Source organism: Magallana gigas, chromosome 5 (genome assembly GCF_963853765.1).
Source record: "Magallana gigas chromosome 5, xbMagGiga1.1, whole genome shotgun sequence".
Classification (NCBI taxonomy): Eukaryota; Metazoa; Mollusca; class Bivalvia; order Ostreida; family Ostreidae; genus Magallana; species Magallana gigas.
Genome location: NC_088857.1, coordinates 7,956,421 through 7,976,761, shown reverse-complemented (window position 1 = coordinate 7,976,761; position 20,341 = coordinate 7,956,421). Strand labels below are relative to the sequence as shown.

Below are 20,341 nucleotides of genomic sequence, written 5' to 3'. Positions count from 1 at the left end.
AGATAAATTCTTCAGTTTCACGTTATAAATTAAAATAATTGCCAAAAGTATATTAATATACTTATCATAAGTAGTTATTAACAATTACAGAAACGTCACCATTGGGCATCTTTTCATTCATGTACAGGCGTGGGACAGACATTTACTTAATAACGGGATGGTATAAGACGTGTATTTATTATGTATATTATTAAGACTTTTTTTTGTACTTGTCCCATGGTGGTGATGATTTTTATTTGGTCTCCAACGAGTGGTCTTTGAAAAGAAACACTCCTCTTTAAAAATATTGATCAACTTGTATTTAAATCGACAGTCCTTTGCAAAAGGTGCACATTCCCGAAGGCCAAAGACCAACATAAACATGATTTCCTGCTATGATAGGCGACGAATGAAAGCATTCAATATTGTGGTAATGATTGTATGGTCAAGTCTTTTGTCATCTGTAGATGGTGAGTATAGTTTGTTCTTTTATTTCTTTATCATTATTAATACAATATATTGACACTGTCGTTTGTCTAATTTACATTGATGGCTAAAATATTCGTTTTCGATGCTAAAATTCAAAATTATTTCAATGATTTTTAACCGGGTTTTCCAACGGAAAAATCCGGTTATTAAAATGGTGAAAATGCATGGCGGGCGGGCGGGCGGCTGCCAAAAGGGTGCCCTCATTGTACGGATAACTCCTCCTACAGTTCTCAAGATAGGAAGTTGTTCTTTTGCAGATCAATTGTACATATATAAGAGGTGTGCATATTGCTAGGATTTTGATTTCCGATAATTTATGAAAAAAATACCGGCTTTTGAACTTAGTCATCTTTTGGCAAAATATTGCATATAGGGTACCCTCATTGTACGGATAACTCCTCCTACAGTTTTCAAGATAGGAAGTTGTTCTTTTGCAGATCATTTGTACTTATATCAGAGGTGTGCATATTACTAGGATTTAGATTTCCGATAATTTATGAAAAAAATACTAGCTTTTGAACTTTTTTGGCAAAATATTGCATATAGGGTACCCTTTCACCTTATCCATTTCACTGGATACGGGTTGACATGGATTATGGATACAGTTCACATAAAAGAAAACCCGGTTTGCTGTCACATTGACAGCTTTTCACTTGTTTAAAATATGAAGTAATGAAACAATCAACAAGAAACGTAATGCGAAGAGGGGATAACCTTTTACTTACCATGATTTATAATTACATAATTCATAAGAAGGCCAGGAATCCTCTCATATTTTTTATTCATAATTAAGCAGCTGATACATGTATACCAAAATCAATGTTATTGTTGATACAATGTCCCGATGCATTGGTAATGGAGAAAAAATTATTTAAATTCTTAAGCCGAGAAAGAAAAAAAAAGAAAATATTTAAATAAACATCCTTGTGTAATAAAAACCATTTAAGTCAAGAGTTTTTCTCATGTAGACAGTAGTCCTCCCAGAGGAAGAATTACCATTACTTAAAACCTTGATTAATTTCTTAATTTTTTAAAAAAAAATTCGCTGTAAAATTTATTTATGATAACCGGAAATGCAAACAGATTGATGTATAGACGTTTGCATTTCCGGTTATCATAAATAAATTTTACAGCGAATTTTTTTATTAAAAAATTAAGAAATTACTCAAGGTTTTCAGTAATGGTAATTCTTCCTTTCGAAAGACTACTGTCTACATGAGCAAAACTCTTGACTTAAATGGTTTTTATTACACAAGGATGTTTATTTGAATATGTTCTTTTTTTTTCTTTCTCGGCTTGACGAAGGAACAGAACTATATAAAGTATTGTCCATTTACAGTAAAAGTGTGGGGGGGGGGGGGAATATAACACTGAAACAAAACGAATCCTTAATAATTTACATTAACTTTAGTCGAAAAAATAAATAAAAAAAAAAAATTAAGTAAATGAAACAAAAGAATACAAATTTTGAAAGTGAAAATATAGATTATGTCCCAGAAGCACGGGTGATACCCCTAAGTTATCGATTTCTGACATCAAGTTTCAATATTAATGTTGCTACGCTATCATATTTTGTATATTTTATTGCCTGACGTCATGACGTCAGGCATCTCTAAGGTTTGAAAGTTGCATTCTACGAAACAGTGCAGACAATGGGAGCAAGCAATATCATGATATTCACAAAAAAGATTAACTGATGCATGTTTAAGGTGCCAGCATTTACATTCACAATTGATGAAAATGATATATTGGATGTAATAAAAACAGCGAGCAAGAGTTTACAGGTAAAAGGGATGTTCACCATACAATGCACGTATGTAATCCTGATTTAAAAATAGATCAGCATTCCACCATTTTTAACGGTGGAAAAGGGGGAGGGGGTCATCGCAACAAGTTGTAACATATTGTTTATTACGGTACAATGTAAGTAAGAAATGTTGTTAAATTATCATTATTTAAGAAAGTTATCTGTTTGGATTAAAACAAATAAAAATTTATACAGTTGGAATGTTTACTGGATGAACTAAATCGCCAAAGCGGGGTGTGACCCGATTTTCGTTTAGTTGGGCGATTTCATAAATCTTGAAAAGGGGTCATAATTCCCGTGTCTTACTAAATGTACATTACTACATTTAACAATAACGAATCAATTGTGTTTGTTAATTCGATAGATTATATTACTCGTATACATGTATGAAGCTGTTACTAATCAAATGTCAAAAAAATCATCTGACCCCCTCCCCATGGATCTCTGCCAGTGGATGGGTTCATTCAAACAATTGGATCAAGATCTCAGCCGTTGCGTGAATGGTAAAGCAGGGCTTCGCGCGATAATGTCTCATTCTTAGTTTTTGCGCGCCGATTAGTGGACGAGTCCGTTGGGATCATGCGAATACCCCAAAGCGCACCGTGTGTTTACATCACAGGCACGTAGCATCGGGGGTTGGGGTAAGGGGGACTGCTTCCCGCTCCCACTTATTTTGCAACAGACACTTTTCGTAACTTTATATAATAAATGAAACTGTTTGGAGATTTTTAAAAAATGCCATTCAGTTGATTTTGCATCTTAATATAACAAATACAAATTAAAAAAAATGACTAATCTCCAGCTTTTAAGCTTACATGCACTCATATGATATGTGTACATTTCTAAAAAAAATTGAATTAATAAAGTAATTGATTTTCAAGTGATATATATGTACATGTTCTAATATCAGCAGCGAAAATTAAAATTCATTTCTGATAAGATAGCCTAATTGATACATGCATGATTCCGTTAAATAATTTTGTTTAGTCAGGCAAGCTTTTTCGAAAGCTTTTACTTGTACAAAAGTATGCTCAAATCTAAACTACATTTAGAACTATTTTAACAAGGCCTTGGACTTTCAATAGGACGTAACTATCTATTTCTTGAGTCAAAACAAGTTAAAAATGATGCTGGCTTCAGGTGAAATATACACCGATTGAGTAGACTTAGCTCAAAAGCCAGACAAATCTTGTTAATTTCAAAGAGCAATGGCTGAGTGGCCTACAATGAAATAGACATGCATACGTCACATTGCAGTTTGACACCAACTACCCAAAGTCCAAGCTCTTGTAAAAATGGTTCTAATCAAGTAGGTACAAAGACAGAACACCGAGCCCGATATACACTGTACATAAAATTGTTACCTGCGCTAACTCAGTAATACAATTCACAGCCGGGTTGTACACAGATTAACTCGTTTGCATGTAAACTCATAAAATGTCAACATGTTACAATACGTAAAATTCAAGGTTGACTAGATTATTAAATAACAGGTTATTTTTTCCTTTACCTTCTGTAGCTATAGTTTTATCCTGCCGTGTCAATCTTCAACACGTTAAAAAGATTAAAAACATGAATAACGATACATTTTCTTCTCAGAAATAATACAATCACAAAATATTTTTGCACCGTTTGGTATAAACCATTAGATTTTATAAACTTTTATACTTTGAATCTGATTCAAAAACTGCATTTGTAAACTGGCGGTCATTGCTTTTTTAAAAAAGCATAGGAAAATACACCTCACTTAACAGCCAGGTTAGAGAATTATTTCTTTTCATCATGGCAAGCCCTCGACTTTACATACATTTTGTTAATTGTTGGGCTTAAGACACCAACAACCCCCCCCCCCCCCCCCCCGAAAACCCAGCAAGTAAGCGGCATAAATCTCAAGACAGAATGCGAACGAAGATGTAGTCATCATAAAAAATGACATGAGAAGTATAGGAACCATATCATGACAAATGAAATTATTTAACTTTTTTTTAGGATCGTGTGCCTCAAAAGGGGACATCGTTTTTCTTCTTGACGAATCTGGAAGCATTGGATACAGCAATTTCGAGCGGATCAAATCTTTCGTAAGCACCATTGTCGGCCAATTCAGTGTTGGAAACGATACAAATCAGTTTAGCGTGGTCAGTTTTGAATCGTTTGCAAGAGAAATCTTTCCCTTGAACCGATATCAAACTGTGTCAAGTATTCAGTCAGCTATTTCTAGCATCAGTTTCTCAAGTGGTGGAACAAGCATAGGTAGTGCTCTTGACTATGCCCGAATGTACTCTTTTACAACAACTAGAGGTGCAAGATCGGATGCAGCAAAGATTGCAGTTTTAATCACAGATGGCCAAAGCTCTCTTACTGATGAGCCCGAACGTCTGAAAGCAATGGGGGTCACCATCTTCTGCGTCGGTGTTGGGTTAGGTGTAGATTTCCAGGTGCTTCGCTCAGTGGCTACACACAACGACTACACATATTTGACCACATTTGACGTGCTAAATCTCATAGCGGAGGAATTATCCAATAGGACGTGTGCAGATGGTATCAATTTGTTTTTCTTAAGTTGAATTTTGAATACCAAATATAAAAGGAAAACAAAATATTATTAACAGTAAAAAAATATATATATTATTAACAATTTATTTTGTAGATATCAATGATTGTCTTGGGGAACCTTGTCTAAATGGGGGAACTTGTGAAGACCAGTTTGGAAAATACGTCTGTCATTGTCAAGGAGGGATTACAGACCCCATTTGTTACGTGCCAGGTAAAAAAGTTCATTAACTGATCACGATCCCCTTTTTAAAAAGGCAAAGCCAATTAAGTGTTTTTCGTCTACCTTATGAATTCATACTTCATAATAATTACAGGTACTACTCTATTTATTGGCACATGTGTTACAATGCACTTTGAACAAGATATGTTTGTAAAACACTTATGCCCCCCTCCCTTGAAAACATCCACAAAGAAAATGAACGTAAACTGCAAATATTTGGAATAGTTGGAAGTCCAAGGGGCATAACTCTGTCGGAAATTGCTTTATCATACCTTAAATCAAATTGACCTAGATATTATTTATTAAACCTGCATACCAAATTTCATATTAATATATGCACCCTTTGCAAAAAAAATGAGCAGAAACTGCAAATAACTCGAATTTTTCTACCTCAAAACGCCATGACTCTGTCGAAAATTGCTCGATCGTACCCAATAATAACCTTGATCTAGATATTATCATGATAAACCTGTATATCAAATTTCATTTCAATATGTTCATCCTCTGCGAAAAAATGAGCAGAAACTGCAAATAACTCGAATTTTTTTTACGTCTAAACGCAATGACTCTGTCGAAAATTGCTCGATCGTACCCAATATTTACCTTGATCTTGATATTATCATGTTAAACCTGTATATCAAATTTCATTTCAATATGTTCATCCTCTGCAAAAAATGAGCAGAAACTGTAATTAACTCGAATTTTTCTACGTACAAACGCCATAACTCTGTCGAAAATTGCTCGATCGTACCCAATATCTAACTTGACCTAGATATTATCATGATCAAGCTGTATACCAAGTTTCATTTCAATATGTTTTTCCTATGCGAAGAAAATGAGCGGAAACTGCAAATAACTCGAATGTTTATAAGTCCAAGGGCCATAACTCTGTCGAAAATTGCTCGATCGTACCCAATATCGAACTTGACTTAGATATTATCATGATAAACCTGTATACCAAGTTTTATTTCAATATGTTTATCCTATGCAAAGAAAATGAACAGAAACTGTTGGTGGACCGACCGACCGACAGACAGCAGCAAAGCAATATGCCCTCCCTTCCTCGAAAGGGGGCATACAAATTACACACTTTGAATTTTTTTTTCAAAGTGTTTTTTGCGGAGGGTGCATATATATATATTTTTAAATTTTTTATATATTTTTATATATATATATTTTATATATTTTATATATATAATATTTATATATATATATATATATATATATATATATATATATATATATATATATATATATATATATATATATATATATATATATATATATATATATATATACAGTACAGCTCACGAGTATCCCGACACCCACCGTGTAAAAAAACACGGTGGAAAACGGTCTGTGTCGCACCGTGCACACGGTGTGACACCGTGTATGTGTATTGGAAAATTCAAGAAAAAGCACCGTGTCGCACCGTGGCCGCCTGTGTAACTCCGTGGCCACTGTGTTACTCCGTGGATATCGTTACCTGAGACGTTGATAGATATAGCGTATGTTTAGAAATAAAGAAATTATGGCTAAACAAGGGTTGAAACATATACATCCTTTTCATATTTAAAAAAAAAAATGTCGACTTAAGTTGCACGGACCCAGAAAGTTGTCGAGGCTGTCAACGTGAAGTTAATTTTTTGTGATCTGAAAACTCGACGTAAATGGGTACCTTTTAATTCATTTGTTCTTAAATAAATTGATATAAATTCACCAAAAATATTTAAATTCAAATCAATTTAATTCATCTTGTTTTTTTTCTTAACACACGTGATGTTGTAACTGACGATCCTATTAAAATGTCGGGAGCTTAAACGTCTTATTTCTGTTATCTGTAAAAACTTTCTAATTTATTAATTAATTTACTGCCTTACTTTAAACCAATTAAAAATGAGAAATGAAAACATTTCAGACCACGTTTTTCTAAAAACATGTGCTGTTGATGTGCTATAGTAAATAACAACCCCATATTACCGGTGACTCGAATAATTTGGACTTCAGCTATTTATGTAGCAATAAATAAACAAAAAATCACTTTTATATTATAGATTATAGATAAATGCATGTACAAACTCTTGTTAAATTATATTCAAGCATTGTACATGTATTAAAAATATACCCGCATTTCATAAAATAATTTTCAACTTTATTTCCGTATAGTTCGTAATGGCCTCGTGATTTCACATGAAAAAATCTCACTCGTGCGATGTACGGAAGCTGATCAGATACACAGCATTGTCTTTCATCTTGGGTTCTATACACAACAGGTGTTATTGTCTGTCTCGTTAGGTGTCATTGGAATTTACAACTAACTGTATGTATATTTGGACGTCTGAACAGGTGTACTCGAGATGCCGTTATTCACACCTTTCCGCGAACACCTGTTTGGTAACTCATCACAACCCGTCGTGTGTATGGTCTGAATATATCTTACTTCTACTTTGTTAGTTCAATGATTTTTCCTAATCTCTAACAAACAAAAAAATTGTCTGTACAACTACACGTAAGACTATCGGCGCGTGGATCCGGGGAACAATTCAGCAACTCTATAAATGCGGGAATTTAACAAAGTATTAACTTGCGATAAGAAATTATTTACCGGGTACACATACATGTATGTCCATGTATATACAATATACATGTATGCACAAAAGTACAGAGAGAGAGAAAGAGAGAGAGAGAGAGAGAGAGAGAGAGAGAGAGAGAGAGAGAGAGAGAGATTTTACAACTTAACATTCCAACCCTCATGCATGCAGTATAAAAATGCAGAAACTTAACATTTCAAACACTGAATACTTCATTGTTAAACATTTTTTCTATTTTGCGGACTTAAAAAAACAATAGAACGACATTTTTTCCATATCATGGAAGGAGCACGTGGTCTATCTCGCGGGCTGATTTGATTGACAGGGATAGCACGTGGACCCTGACTGCATATATTCTATCGCAATTTAAGGGAAAATGGTTCAATATAATGGAAACTATAAATCCAACTTATTACATTGAATTAAAAGTAAAATGTAATTATATTAAATAATACTGGTATTCTCTCTCTCTCTCTCTCTCTCTCTCTCTCTCTCTCTCTCTCTCTCTCTCTCTCTCTCTCTCTCTCTCTCTTATGACGATCATTAAACAATCAAACAGCAATTATTGCAATACTGAGTAGTTTCTTGGAACACAAATAATTTCTAAACTCAAGTTGCTATAATGATGAAATAAAAAATTATCAAGTACCGATCCACGGATTCTTAGCGCTATAAATATGTACCGTGCGGTACTACATGGACAAGTACATCACACATATGTATAAAAGAAAGACAATTTGAAAATATATTAGATATAAAGCTGTATAATTATATTATTTAGAGAAAGTTCATTTGTTATCAACAACCCGTTAGATTTGTTATCGTTGAATAGAGTATAAGTGAGAAAAGATCACAGTTATGGTTCTATGCACTATTGAAACTGCCAAACTACAGTAACTACGATAACTACTATGTTTAAAAACGGACTGAAACAAAAACTTATGGAACCTTTTATTTGAATTTTAAAACGGAAAAGAAAGTGTTAGTGTTTTAATTGATCAAACCTTTATGTGGGCGATATCGATTTTTAATATTAACAAAAATCAACCGTGTCAATCGCATGCGTCTGAAAATTGCGTGCATAAGAATTTTATTTATTTCTATTTCTTTGTCTTTTTCTTTGATTCTCTTACGTACATCAATAAATATTTTATTCTTTATAAGTTTTATTCCTAAATCCTCCTTTTTTCACAGGTAAATACCGCGTGTTACACCGTTTTATTGTCCGTGTTGCATCGCGTTGCACCGTGTCGCACCGTGTTTTTTCTCGTTCTGTGGCCGTAACAGAGAACAATAGATCAAAGGTACCGACACTTCCACGCTCAGCGTGGACTTTCAAACACGGTGGTCGGTGTTTTTGTCGGGATACTCGTGATGAGCTGTACTGTATATAAGATTTTTAACAATGAAAGCGCTTATGTTTTGCAGTTAGTGTTGCTTTTTTTCTTTTATTATATTTTTACCGGACACTGAGAAAATACTTTTGTGATTTGGATATATATATATATATATATATATATATATATATATATATATATATATATATATATATATATATATATATATATATATATATATATGAGAGATATGGCATTTTGAATTCAACAACTTGTGTGCAAATCCTATTTAGTTTTGGTAGTCGATTTTAATCAACTCTCATTTGTAGTTACTCAAGCAAAACGGTAGTGAAACAATGTTTGGACCGATGCACAATTATTAACCATCACCGCTGACAAAGCTTAGTGCTTAATAAAAATCAAAGTACTGAGAGTACTGAAAGACGGGGTCTTAAAAGTTTGTATTTGTAATTGTCCTTGATTTTTCTCGAATATGCTTCCAAAAATTATGAGTTTCAATTAGTTGTTTCAATCTAGTACGTTAAATTGGCTTTTTTGCAATTGTCTGATACGTTGTCTAAATTTTACTAAATCCCAGTCTTCGTAATTGTAGAAAATTGACACAATGGTATTTTATGTAAAATAAGACCCCAAGGAAAAATTTTAAAAATTACTACTTACCGGGAAAATCAAAACAACTATATCAGGGTTGATAATTTAAATCTTTAGATTTATTCAATTTTGTGATCGAAGAGAAAATTCATAAGTCGGAGGGTATCCGTTATACAAGGTTTATGAAAACCCCGAAAACTATCAAACTGCTGAATTAATAAACAAAATTAATATTTGTATACCGTAACACACACAGCACCTGACGTTAGAATTATTTCTTTTTACAATAAGATTCCAAGTACTTTAACAATAAAAAGGTTTCTCACGGTCGCCATTTTGATTTTTTAGACCGACTAATCTGACAGGATTTTCTTGCAAAATTAATAGGTAAAAATAAATCCATTCGCCACTTACTACTTTTTTGTGTAAACTCGTGCATCACCACGAATTACGATAAAACCGTTCCGTTCATTAAAAATCATACTCCGAAAATCAGAGACATGCATAACAGAAATTGGCAACTCAGCCATTAGCGTGTAAATGTTACAAGACCAACTTTGAGAACTACAAGTGCAACAGGAATCATGTATAAGTCATTAAATTTGAACCTGATAGTGAACTATAACCTGTAAATATGTTTAAGCATGTTTTATTTATGAAACATCTACAAAAAGTTTAACTCTTTATTTAGCTTTTAAATTACTTTTTAAAAACTTTTGACTTTTCACAAAGTAATGGTAATGGTAATGCATTACTTTACTCATGTAATGGTAATGTTATGCATTACTTCAAAAAAATTATGTTATGGTAATATAATGCCCTAATTCATGAAGAAATGATAAAAAAGAATGACTGTTCACATTGCAGATTAGTGGATAACATTTGCTTCTAATAGTTTTACTTTTAAATGTTTGGAACTCTTCTGTGTAAGGAGGCGTTTTTGTTCGAATGTCATGGCATACCATACCATATTATTGAGCCCTTCAATATAATTCCTCATACGATAGTATACAAATCTCATTACACGGCATTGAAATCTCCTAGTATATCATTTAAATCGCATACCATAGCATAGCATAATATTGTAAAAGTAGAAAATGTATTTTAAACACCCCAATTACAATTAAAACCGTCTTATTTAGTTAGCGGAGAGCTTGACTTAAAATAAAAGAATTCAATTTTAAATATTTCTCGAGATCTTTTTCAACATTGAATAACAGCAGATTAATAGATGTTAATTATTTAATAAAAATGCGTATATTTATGCATATTTATTCTTTAGATTGACTTGTGAGCCTAAACATTGTCAATTTTGTTTAGTCGGATATTTGAATAGCAGAAAAGGCATAACTCGGATTTTTTTAATTGTATATATTCAGCGGGTTTAAGTGCACTGTGTACATTGTACATGTAAACCAAACTGGAATAGATGGAGTGAAGTTAAAAAAGTTATTGTTTTAGTTTAAATACAAAAGAGTTCTACATCTTGTCAGCCTTGAGTAAATGCGATTTCTCTAACTTCAGTCGTGCATTAAAGCTAAATTATGTAGTTAATCTTCAAAACAGCATTTAAACCATACAATTGTAATTTAAACCACTTCATTTGTATAATTATGCCCCTCTTCGAAGAAGAAGGGAGAACATATTGCTTTGTTGCTGTCTGTCGGTCGGTCCAACAACAGTTTCCGTACATTTTCTTCGCAAAGGATGCCTATATTGATATGAAATTTCGTATACAGGTTTATCATAATAATATCTAGGTCAAGTTCGATTTTGGGAACGATCGCATCAGAGTTGTGCCCCTTGGACGTAGAAAAATTCCATTTGTTGCAGTTTCCGTTAATTTTCTTCGCACAGAATGCACATAATAAAATGAAATTTGGTATACAGGTATATCATAATATCTAAGACAAATATAATTTTGGGTACGATTAAGAATTTTTTGACAAAGTTGTGCCCCTTGGACTTAGAAAAATTCCAATTATTTGCAGTTTCCGTTCATTTTCTTCGCAAAGAATGCACATATTGAAATGAAATTTGATATGCAGGTTTATTATAATAATATCTAGGTCAAGTTCCATTTTGGATAAGATGGAGCAATTTTCAACAGAGTTGTGCACCTTGGACGTAGAAATATTTCAATTATTTGCTGTTTCCGTTCATTTTCTTCGCATAGGATGCACATAATGAAATGAAATTTGGTATACAGGCATATCATAATAATATCTAGGTCAAATTTAATTTTGCGTGCGATCAAACATTTTTTGACAGAGTTATTGGCTTTGGAATTTTAATAATATGTAATTTCCGTTCCTTTTTTTCGCAAATGTTTCTAAGGGAGGGGGGCATAAGTGTTTTACAAACAGCTCTTTTTAAAATATGTTTTTTTTACTTTCCTTTTCCTTTGAATCGGCATTTGCAGATCAAAAACGTATTTCAAAGCTTGATAAAGAAGTTATGATATTTTGTCATCGAATCAGTCTATTTATAGTCTCATAACTGCAACAGTATTCATGTGCATATAAATTTCTCGCAAACGCGCGTTACTCAATGTGTGTGTACCGCTGCAGGCACGATGCATGCTACATACTTCGTAGAATGATGATTTAATGCTTAAATGACCTTTTTTCAGACTCTTTTTAGTATGGTTTGGAGATTTACTTGCTGTTTGTAGATTCATATTTTAAAATCATATATAAAGTTTTAGTTTTCTAAAGTTTGTTTTCTAATGATTATTGATAAGATCATGAAAAATGTTACTGTAATTTTAATGCAGAATGGTAGTTTTTGATATCTCTATTGATTACGGGGTAGGTTATGAGTTATATATTCGTTTAACAAACTGCTACACTTTTGTAACTGCAGGTTTGCCCAATGTAACGCTAGGGTCTAGTGTTCAAATGTCGCCAGGGTCAACAGCTATACTTAATTGTTACGTCACAAGTCCAACGACGGTCTCCTCCATCACGTGGTTATACCAGAAAAATGGTGTCAATTCAGTGGTAAACACAGGAGATACTTCAAAATATAGCGGTGGAACTGTTGGAACACCCTCTCTCTCCGTAAAGAACGTTCAAGTAACAGATGTAGGAAACTACAGATGTCAAGCACAAAATACGGCAGGAATTGGCCAGAGTGCATCTATGGTACATTTGGATCTGAGCCAAGGTTTAAAGATCAGAGATTTTTTAAAAATGTTAACACATAGAATGTAGAAGAAGTATGAATAGCGACAAATATTTCAATATAAAGATTTAGGCACAGTTTCAGTCATATTTTGCTATGTATGACAGTGTTTTTAAAAATATTACAAAAATTGAAATGAAACATTTATTTTCATAAGAAAACCTAGAAATTAAGAATATATAAAAGATATGAGTTACCTAATTGGACAATGTGAAAAAGGTTAACGTCATTATTCTTTCTTTTGAAAACATGATAAAAGTGTATAACTTGGTACTATATACGCACGCATGTTCAAGATGGTGTATTTCATAGAAAAAAAAATATTTTAAACAACTTTGGAATTGATGGCTGATATTAAAAGACAATATATCTTCCTCTTTGATCACGGCTTCACTTGGAAAGATGTTCCAATATATTATTGGCACGCTTATAATCATATAAATTTCTTAATTTTGTTGAACAGGTTATCCAAATTTGGTAACGACCGGATCTTATACATATACTGTAAATGCGAGCAACAACGTGACATTGACATGCAATTTTACGTCATCATACCCACCAGTGCTAATGGTGCAATGGTATAAATATAACAGCATCATATCAACTAGTATGTCTGGGAAATATATAGGGGGGACTCCACAGAACCCCTCCCTTACCATCATAGACTTCCAGGCAGCCGATATGGGAACTTACCGTTGCTCCGTCTCCAATTCGTACGGAACAAGGACCAGTTCAGATATACATTTAGTTGTGTATGCTAATGAAGGTATCGTTGTACAAATGTAAAATGTAGGGCATCCGTGCTGAAAAATACGAAAAGTATACTTAAGGTCACACTTATTTGATTTCTTGATCGCTGGATCCGTGCGGACGTACGTAAGGGCTTTTGAAACAATAACATTAATATAAAAAAACCTCCCGGAATTTTTAGTACCATTTCCGCTTCATTTTGGTTCTCTTTTTTTTTTTGGTTATGAATGTGCTTTTTTATTTTGATCATACCAATAAATTCCCGGTAGATTGTAAGCAAGGTTTACAAGTAAATAATGCCCGATGTGTGAGTAAACGATTAGTACGGTCTGATACAATGGCGAATACAGTCACCGTTTTACATGTATACCAACGGAAAAATGACATTTTAAAAATAAAATGTAATCGCTTGCCCTTTTTTTACGCACCCAAAAATTTTCAAATTTCCTTTTTTAAACTCTTAAATTAATCACCCGCTCGCCCAAATATTTTTTTGGCATAGAATCAGAAGACCAAGAAATCAACTTTGTGTGGCCTAAGCGTATTAGAGTTGAAACTTAACAAAAGTTGCTTATTGTAATATATACATTTATGCATATTACCTTTTAGATCAGTAAATTGATGGGAAAAAAATCAATATTGAATATTAGATATCTTAAATAGATATAATTTGGATGTTTTAAGATATCATAAAGAGAATAATTTAATCAGTTAATTGAAAACCGTGTTGAAGAATATTTTCTTTAGGTGTCAGGAAGTTGCATTTATAATTCAAACCAGCGCTTCTTTGTGTGCGCCTCAAATTAAATGTACCTCTAAGAACTGTCAATCGAATTAACGGTCTAGGTTTTATCAAACTCAAATAATTTATTCTTTGGCATTAGATTCGAGTTGTGACAAGCTGAGCTGTGGAGGTCTCAGAGAATGCGTTTTAATGAACAACAAACCTACCTGTTCTGTGTCGACCTGGAAAGCGGCGGCGGCGGGGGTAGCAGGGACTGTGGGCGCCGCTGCTTCTGTGGCTGCAGGAGTTGCCGCCTTTAAGTTACTGACTAGCAAGTAAGTCCTCTAAAATTGTTTTTAAGTTTTGGTTTTCTTCTGAATAATTTAAATATATTTCTATTTCCACAGACATTATTAGTAACTGATGCCTTATTATCGCATGTCGGTTAAAAATCAGACTTCATTCACAACAGAAAATTTCTTGACGATGACGAAAAAAAAAATCAGATGAAATCCCTTTTAAAAATTTTAATTTGTAAATGTTTAATAAACCGATTAAATCGATGCAGTGAAAAACGGTAATATGCATGAAACAAATCTTATTGACATTTTACTAAAGGTGTACATCGTGTACACTTTTGTACATCAATTGCAGTGGAGTAGCATTTTGATGTACACTTTTCTACACCGAGTCAGGGGCATATGTTGTTGGCGAAACCAATATGGCCGACAAATGTTTTGATTAGAAACTTGATAGATTTACGGATTGGAAGTTGCAATTAAGTTGTCTTTTATATGAAAGCAATTAAATTTGAAATGCTTTTATTTTATTGCATATATATGAGAATAAAAGCCTTGCATCGTCGCTGAACACCAGATTGTCTGTTAAAACAGCACCCTTTTCCGCAATATTTATTCTTAACTTCTCTACAACATGAACACTACACCATTAAAGTGCACTTGATATACAAAACAAAATGTTTACATGGATGTACACCCAGTGAAGCTAAATCAAACGTTTTCTTCAAAACTACAAGGTCAGTTGTGAATCGTGAAATTTATGACATTACAAAGCCTGGTTTCTCATCGGCGGGGCAAATTATGCAAATTATGCAAAAAGGCCAGCTTTAAAAAAGAATATTTCCTCTCCTTCCACGTGTGCTAAAACAAGTGAAAAGCTGTCAATGTGACAGCAAACCGGGTTTTCTTTTATGTGAACTGTATCTAAAAATCCATGTCAACCCGTATCCAGTGAAATGGAGTACCCTATATGCAACATTTTGCCAAAAAATAACTAGGTTCAAAAGCTGGTATTTTTTCATAAATAATCAGAAATCAAAATCCTAGCAATATGCACACCTCTGATATATGTACAATTGATCTGCAAAAGAATAACGTAAACTTCCTATCTTGAGAACTGTAGGAGGAGTTATCCGTACAATGAGGGTACCCTATATGCAATATTTTGCCAAAAAATGACTAAGTTCAAAAGCTGGTATTTTTTCGATAAATTATCAGAAATCAAAATTCTAGCAATATGCACACCTCTGATATATGTACAATTGATTTGCAAAAGAACAACTTCCTATCTTGAGAACTGTAGGAGGAGTTATACGTACAATGAGGGTACCCTTTTTGGGAACCGGCCACCCGCCATTTTCACCATTTTAATAACCGGATTTTTCCGTTGGAAAACCCGGTTAAAAATTAATTGCATTGTTATGACGACCATGACACCTCCTACTGAAATTGTGAAATAATGGCTCTTGGCTCAGAGCTTTCAGGTTTTTTGGTCGGGCCAATCTGGCCATATCGTGAATCTTTGGTTTCACAGGCGTGGAAGGTAATCTAAAGATTTCTCCACCCTTGATGTTTTTATGGTAAAATCTGTGAAATATTTGTTTAAATTTGACGATTAATATGTAAACATTCCAATTGAATTTTAAATATTGGTATGTTGAAAACATTTTATTCATGCTGTATTAGCTAACATGCAGGTACACTATCAAGGCAGTTATAGCGACGACTGCTCTCAAATCAAACAGTACAATTTTTTTTTTACTGATTTCTATTTAATAAAGCATTTTTTTAAAGAAATTAATCGCAATCCTTTATTTTATGTATTTCAACATTTAAAGGCCATTATGAAAGCCATCACATTTAGAGTGAATTTTGATACAATTTTTCAACCATGAATAAGTACAGTTTATCCAAATAAAACTTGTATAACTTCTGGAATTATGGTGCAAACTCACTGAAAATTGGTACATTTGCAACTCATTATGTATCCTGTCGATATCTGCAAAGAAATGTTTACCTTGCCAGGGAAAAATAATAAACTCTAGTTTCTGCCAACTTTTCCTATGTACGGGTTTATCATTTTTTCATTGAATTCAGCGATTTCATCAAACTACCCTCTTTAAATTTTTAAACTTAAGTGTCTTTTCACTTTTCATAGCTTAAAATGTGTGAAACACAAGTCCAGTTAAATTAAAAAATATTGGCAAAACCATGGATCACATAACACTAATATTATAACCGATAACGGTAAAATATTCTCGAATGCTCCATTGACGTCATGCGACAATCGAAAGACCTTAATGCGATGTAATATGTTCATCATGTCTTCTTTTAAGATCACCTGAGTCACTCTGGTGACCTATTGCCATTGGTCTTCGTCCGTCGTTGTGGATCGTCCATTAAACTCCTTTTTGAAAAGATGCCAATTGTTACCATTTTTGGTGTAAAGCATCTCTATGGTAAGAGAAGTGTAAATTGTGAAATTCATTTATTTACATGTACCACCCGGGGAATTTATAAGGTGGTGCCAGATATGCAATATTTTTAAAACTCTTTTTTACTCGTACACAGGTAGGAAAAAAACCAAAAGCCGAGATTTTACTGTACCTGAATGCGGTGAAGCATAAATAGTGCTTTCTGTCCTATATAGGCATGTGTAGCAATTAGTGTAACAATAGAAATCGACAACTCATATGGCGGTAATCAGAGATAAAAGAAAAACAATTGTATTAATGAATAAAATGCAGACATGATACTCCCTGGACGTGACAATCTAAGAGCTATGGTACTCGGGTGGCCGTCAAATCCTGTTGGCCTCTTGTTTAGTAAATAACGATTAGCTATCCCCCCCTCCCCTGAAATTGCATGTATACTATGCAAAATCATTAGTTTAAAACCATTATAATAATTTATTCTAAGCAATTGATTCAAACACAGGAATTTGACGACCTATCTATCTTCCAAAAACTGGGCTAATAAATACATTTGTACACAACTTCTGACTATTCTATCAAAATACAAGTATCCAATTTTTATCCATCATCGATTTATTTTGAAATAGATTCTGGCCGACGTTAGTTACTAAATTTTTGACACCATTTATTCTTATTATACTTTCATGTTAAATACTGAAATCTGATTGGTTTAGACGCAGTTGATAATCTGTTCAATAACCCTCAGCGTTAGCAACACACTAAGCAAGGGTACAATGTAACACAACGAATTGTTACATGCGCATAAACTATGCGCGTACGGTTCGCCAAAGAATTCACGTCATTCATAAATAAAAGTAGAAAAGTTTTCTGTAAAATTAAGACATTCAGTATAATAAAATAAATAGTGCCTGTTTAGGAGGGTAAGAGTTGAAATTGACACCCCTCGAAAATCATTGTCAACCTCCGCTTCGCGTCGGTTGACAATAGTTTTTTCGGGGTGTCAATTAGTTGAAATTGACACCCCTCGAAAAGCATTGTCAACCTCCGCTTCGAGGCGGTTGAACATAGTTTTTTCGGGGTGTCAATTTCAACTCTTACCCTCCTAAACAGGCACTATTTATATATCAATTTTAAAGTGCATGACATAATTTATAAAAGTTTTATCCGCAAAAAGTTGTCTTATAAAACTTCAAAGCACTCTTTGCATCTTATTTATAAACAACAGTATTTATGTTGGTAGGGCAAGTAACACGCAAAGTGTAAATGTGTGTAAAAAAAATTAAAACGACCGACTGGATGATCAAAGTCGAAATCTCTAACTAGAATTTGATTATTTGTATTGCCACTAAACCTGTTGTTTATGTATGAGGAACACTATCAGAAAACAACACCATCTTTGTTAGTTCATTTTTCTACAGGGATTTATACGAATACTCGACCAAAGTTCGATCAAGAGAATCTTTGACTATAATTTTCTACATCGATTTCTCATTTTATTTATGCTATGAATGAAATTTGAAATATTAAAAAATATTAAATATTAAAAAATATGAAATATTAAAAAAGAATGTTATTATGACTATGAAAATATTTGAAAACGCTTTTTTTCTCGGTCTTTTGGCTCCTACGATAAAATTTAATCCATCGCGTTTTTTGGCAGCAGATATAAATTATTTGTGTCCAAGATCTCATAATTTTTCGATCAAATTATTGCTTTGAATAATAGTACTTAAGCATATTTGTACTTAGGGAAATTGGCACCTATCGATCATGTAAATCATACGAAAACTACCGTATTTAGAAAATAAGGTGGGGACTAAAAATGTTTACTTCTATTATTTAAGACCCATGCCATTTGAAGTATAAGTTGCCAAACAAAAATTATAACTTTTCAGAAATTATTGTTAAAATTTGAGAAGGAAATTCTACAAGCCCCAGATGGATCCGAAACCATGACCTAGAGATTTGTTGTTTACACTCTAACCCTAAAAGTTCAATGTCCTTGGAATAAAAAGTACATAATTGGTTTATATCTTCCTAAAGAAACCTTGGAAGTTCCTTATGAAGGATATTACACTATTTTTTCTTCAGATAAAGATTGATTATAATGACCTTAGGGCGTGTCACGACCCACGGTCATTTTTGGAAACTTAAGGTCATGGTTAAGAATGTATAATTCCTTGTCGTATTTTGTAATAGAAAATGAATAGAAGAACTGCCTAATTCCTTCTAGTAAAATTGACATATTTGCTATGAAAATTTTATACCAATCTCTTTTCTACATAACAGGGCAATACAGCCACAAAATTGGACTGGGAATTCCCAAGGATCCAATTCAAACTCAAATAACAGAAACAATGATAACAACGATCAAAACAGTGACGACAACAACAGTGATGACGACAGAGAGAGTAACTATGACGACGACATGCCGGACCCTAACTACATCGGGGGATACCAGGGGTTCATCAACTCCATGCCTCCTCCCAGCATGTAGTTTAGTCGTGTCTGATTCGGGTCTTAAAACTAAAAAAAAGCTTACTTTATACACTTGTACTTTATTAGGTGCGTGATTTAGATATCATTTATCTATTATTAATTATTATTATACTTTATATATCAATCAATATTTGGACTATTTTGAATGTTAAATGGTCTTTACTTATAGATATGATTGTAGATGTAAACTATTGGATATTGTTATTTGTAGACTTTTCATTCACTTTTAATGTATAATCTATAATCTTTCGTCAAAAAAATTCCTAAGCCTCTTTTTTTAAAGGAAACTATCGGGTTTAATACATGTAACCAGTGCGAGCTACAATAAATAACATTGAACTCGGAATCTCGAAAGAGCTGCTTACTGACAAGTACTAATAATGACATCTGTTCTTCCGTTATCGGATAAATTCATACTGTTTAACGTTAGAATTGGTTATAATTTAAATATACAGTTTCCTTAAAAAATGTAAACCAATTTTGAAACACGTTCGTGAACATTTGAGCTACGTGTAACACGCAGATCAATTATTCAAAATTGTATTATATAAATTATGAAATGCTTGCAACATAAACAAGAAGGTATAGGAACTATAAAACGAAATTAAGAATTTGAGGAAGATAAAGCTACATGTATATTTAGATCGTTGTTCTTTTTAGATCATTGTTCTTCTAAATGTAACCTTGTCTGTGATATTAATTTTGATTTTGGCTGTGATTTTATTCATTGTGATAGTAATGAATACATGCACAACAAAAGTTTTTCCATTTTCATGTGTTTCCAACTAATTCTAAGGACTACAAAGAAGAATGCAACTTTTATAAAAAATAATGAAATGTATGTGTTGATATTTTGATTC

At 33.1% G+C, this 20,341-nt stretch overlaps 1 protein-coding gene across 2 annotated transcripts; it reads left to right on the top strand.

Annotated features, from left to right (window-relative positions):
* Window positions 1–318: 318 nt before the first annotated feature.
* LOC105344537 (uncharacterized) lies at window positions 319–20,341 on the top strand. Of its 2 annotated transcripts, XR_004604139.2 has the most exons (8): window positions 319–449; window positions 4,265–4,813; window positions 4,923–5,039; window positions 12,454–12,756; window positions 13,238–13,540; window positions 14,409–14,583; window positions 16,884–17,006; window positions 19,272–19,410. XR_004604139.2 is itself a non-coding variant. In XM_034482038.2 (7 exons), the coding sequence occupies exons 1-7, from the start codon at window positions 362–364 to the stop codon at window positions 19,477–19,479; spliced, it is 1,743 nt and encodes a 580-aa protein (XP_034337929.2). In that variant the 5' UTR covers window positions 319–361; the 3' UTR covers window positions 19,480–20,341. The 2 variants fall into 2 exon arrangements, 1 of the variants encoding a protein (XP_034337929.2); XM_034482038.2 differs by lacking the exon at window positions 16,884–17,006 and having other exon boundaries at window positions 19,272–20,341.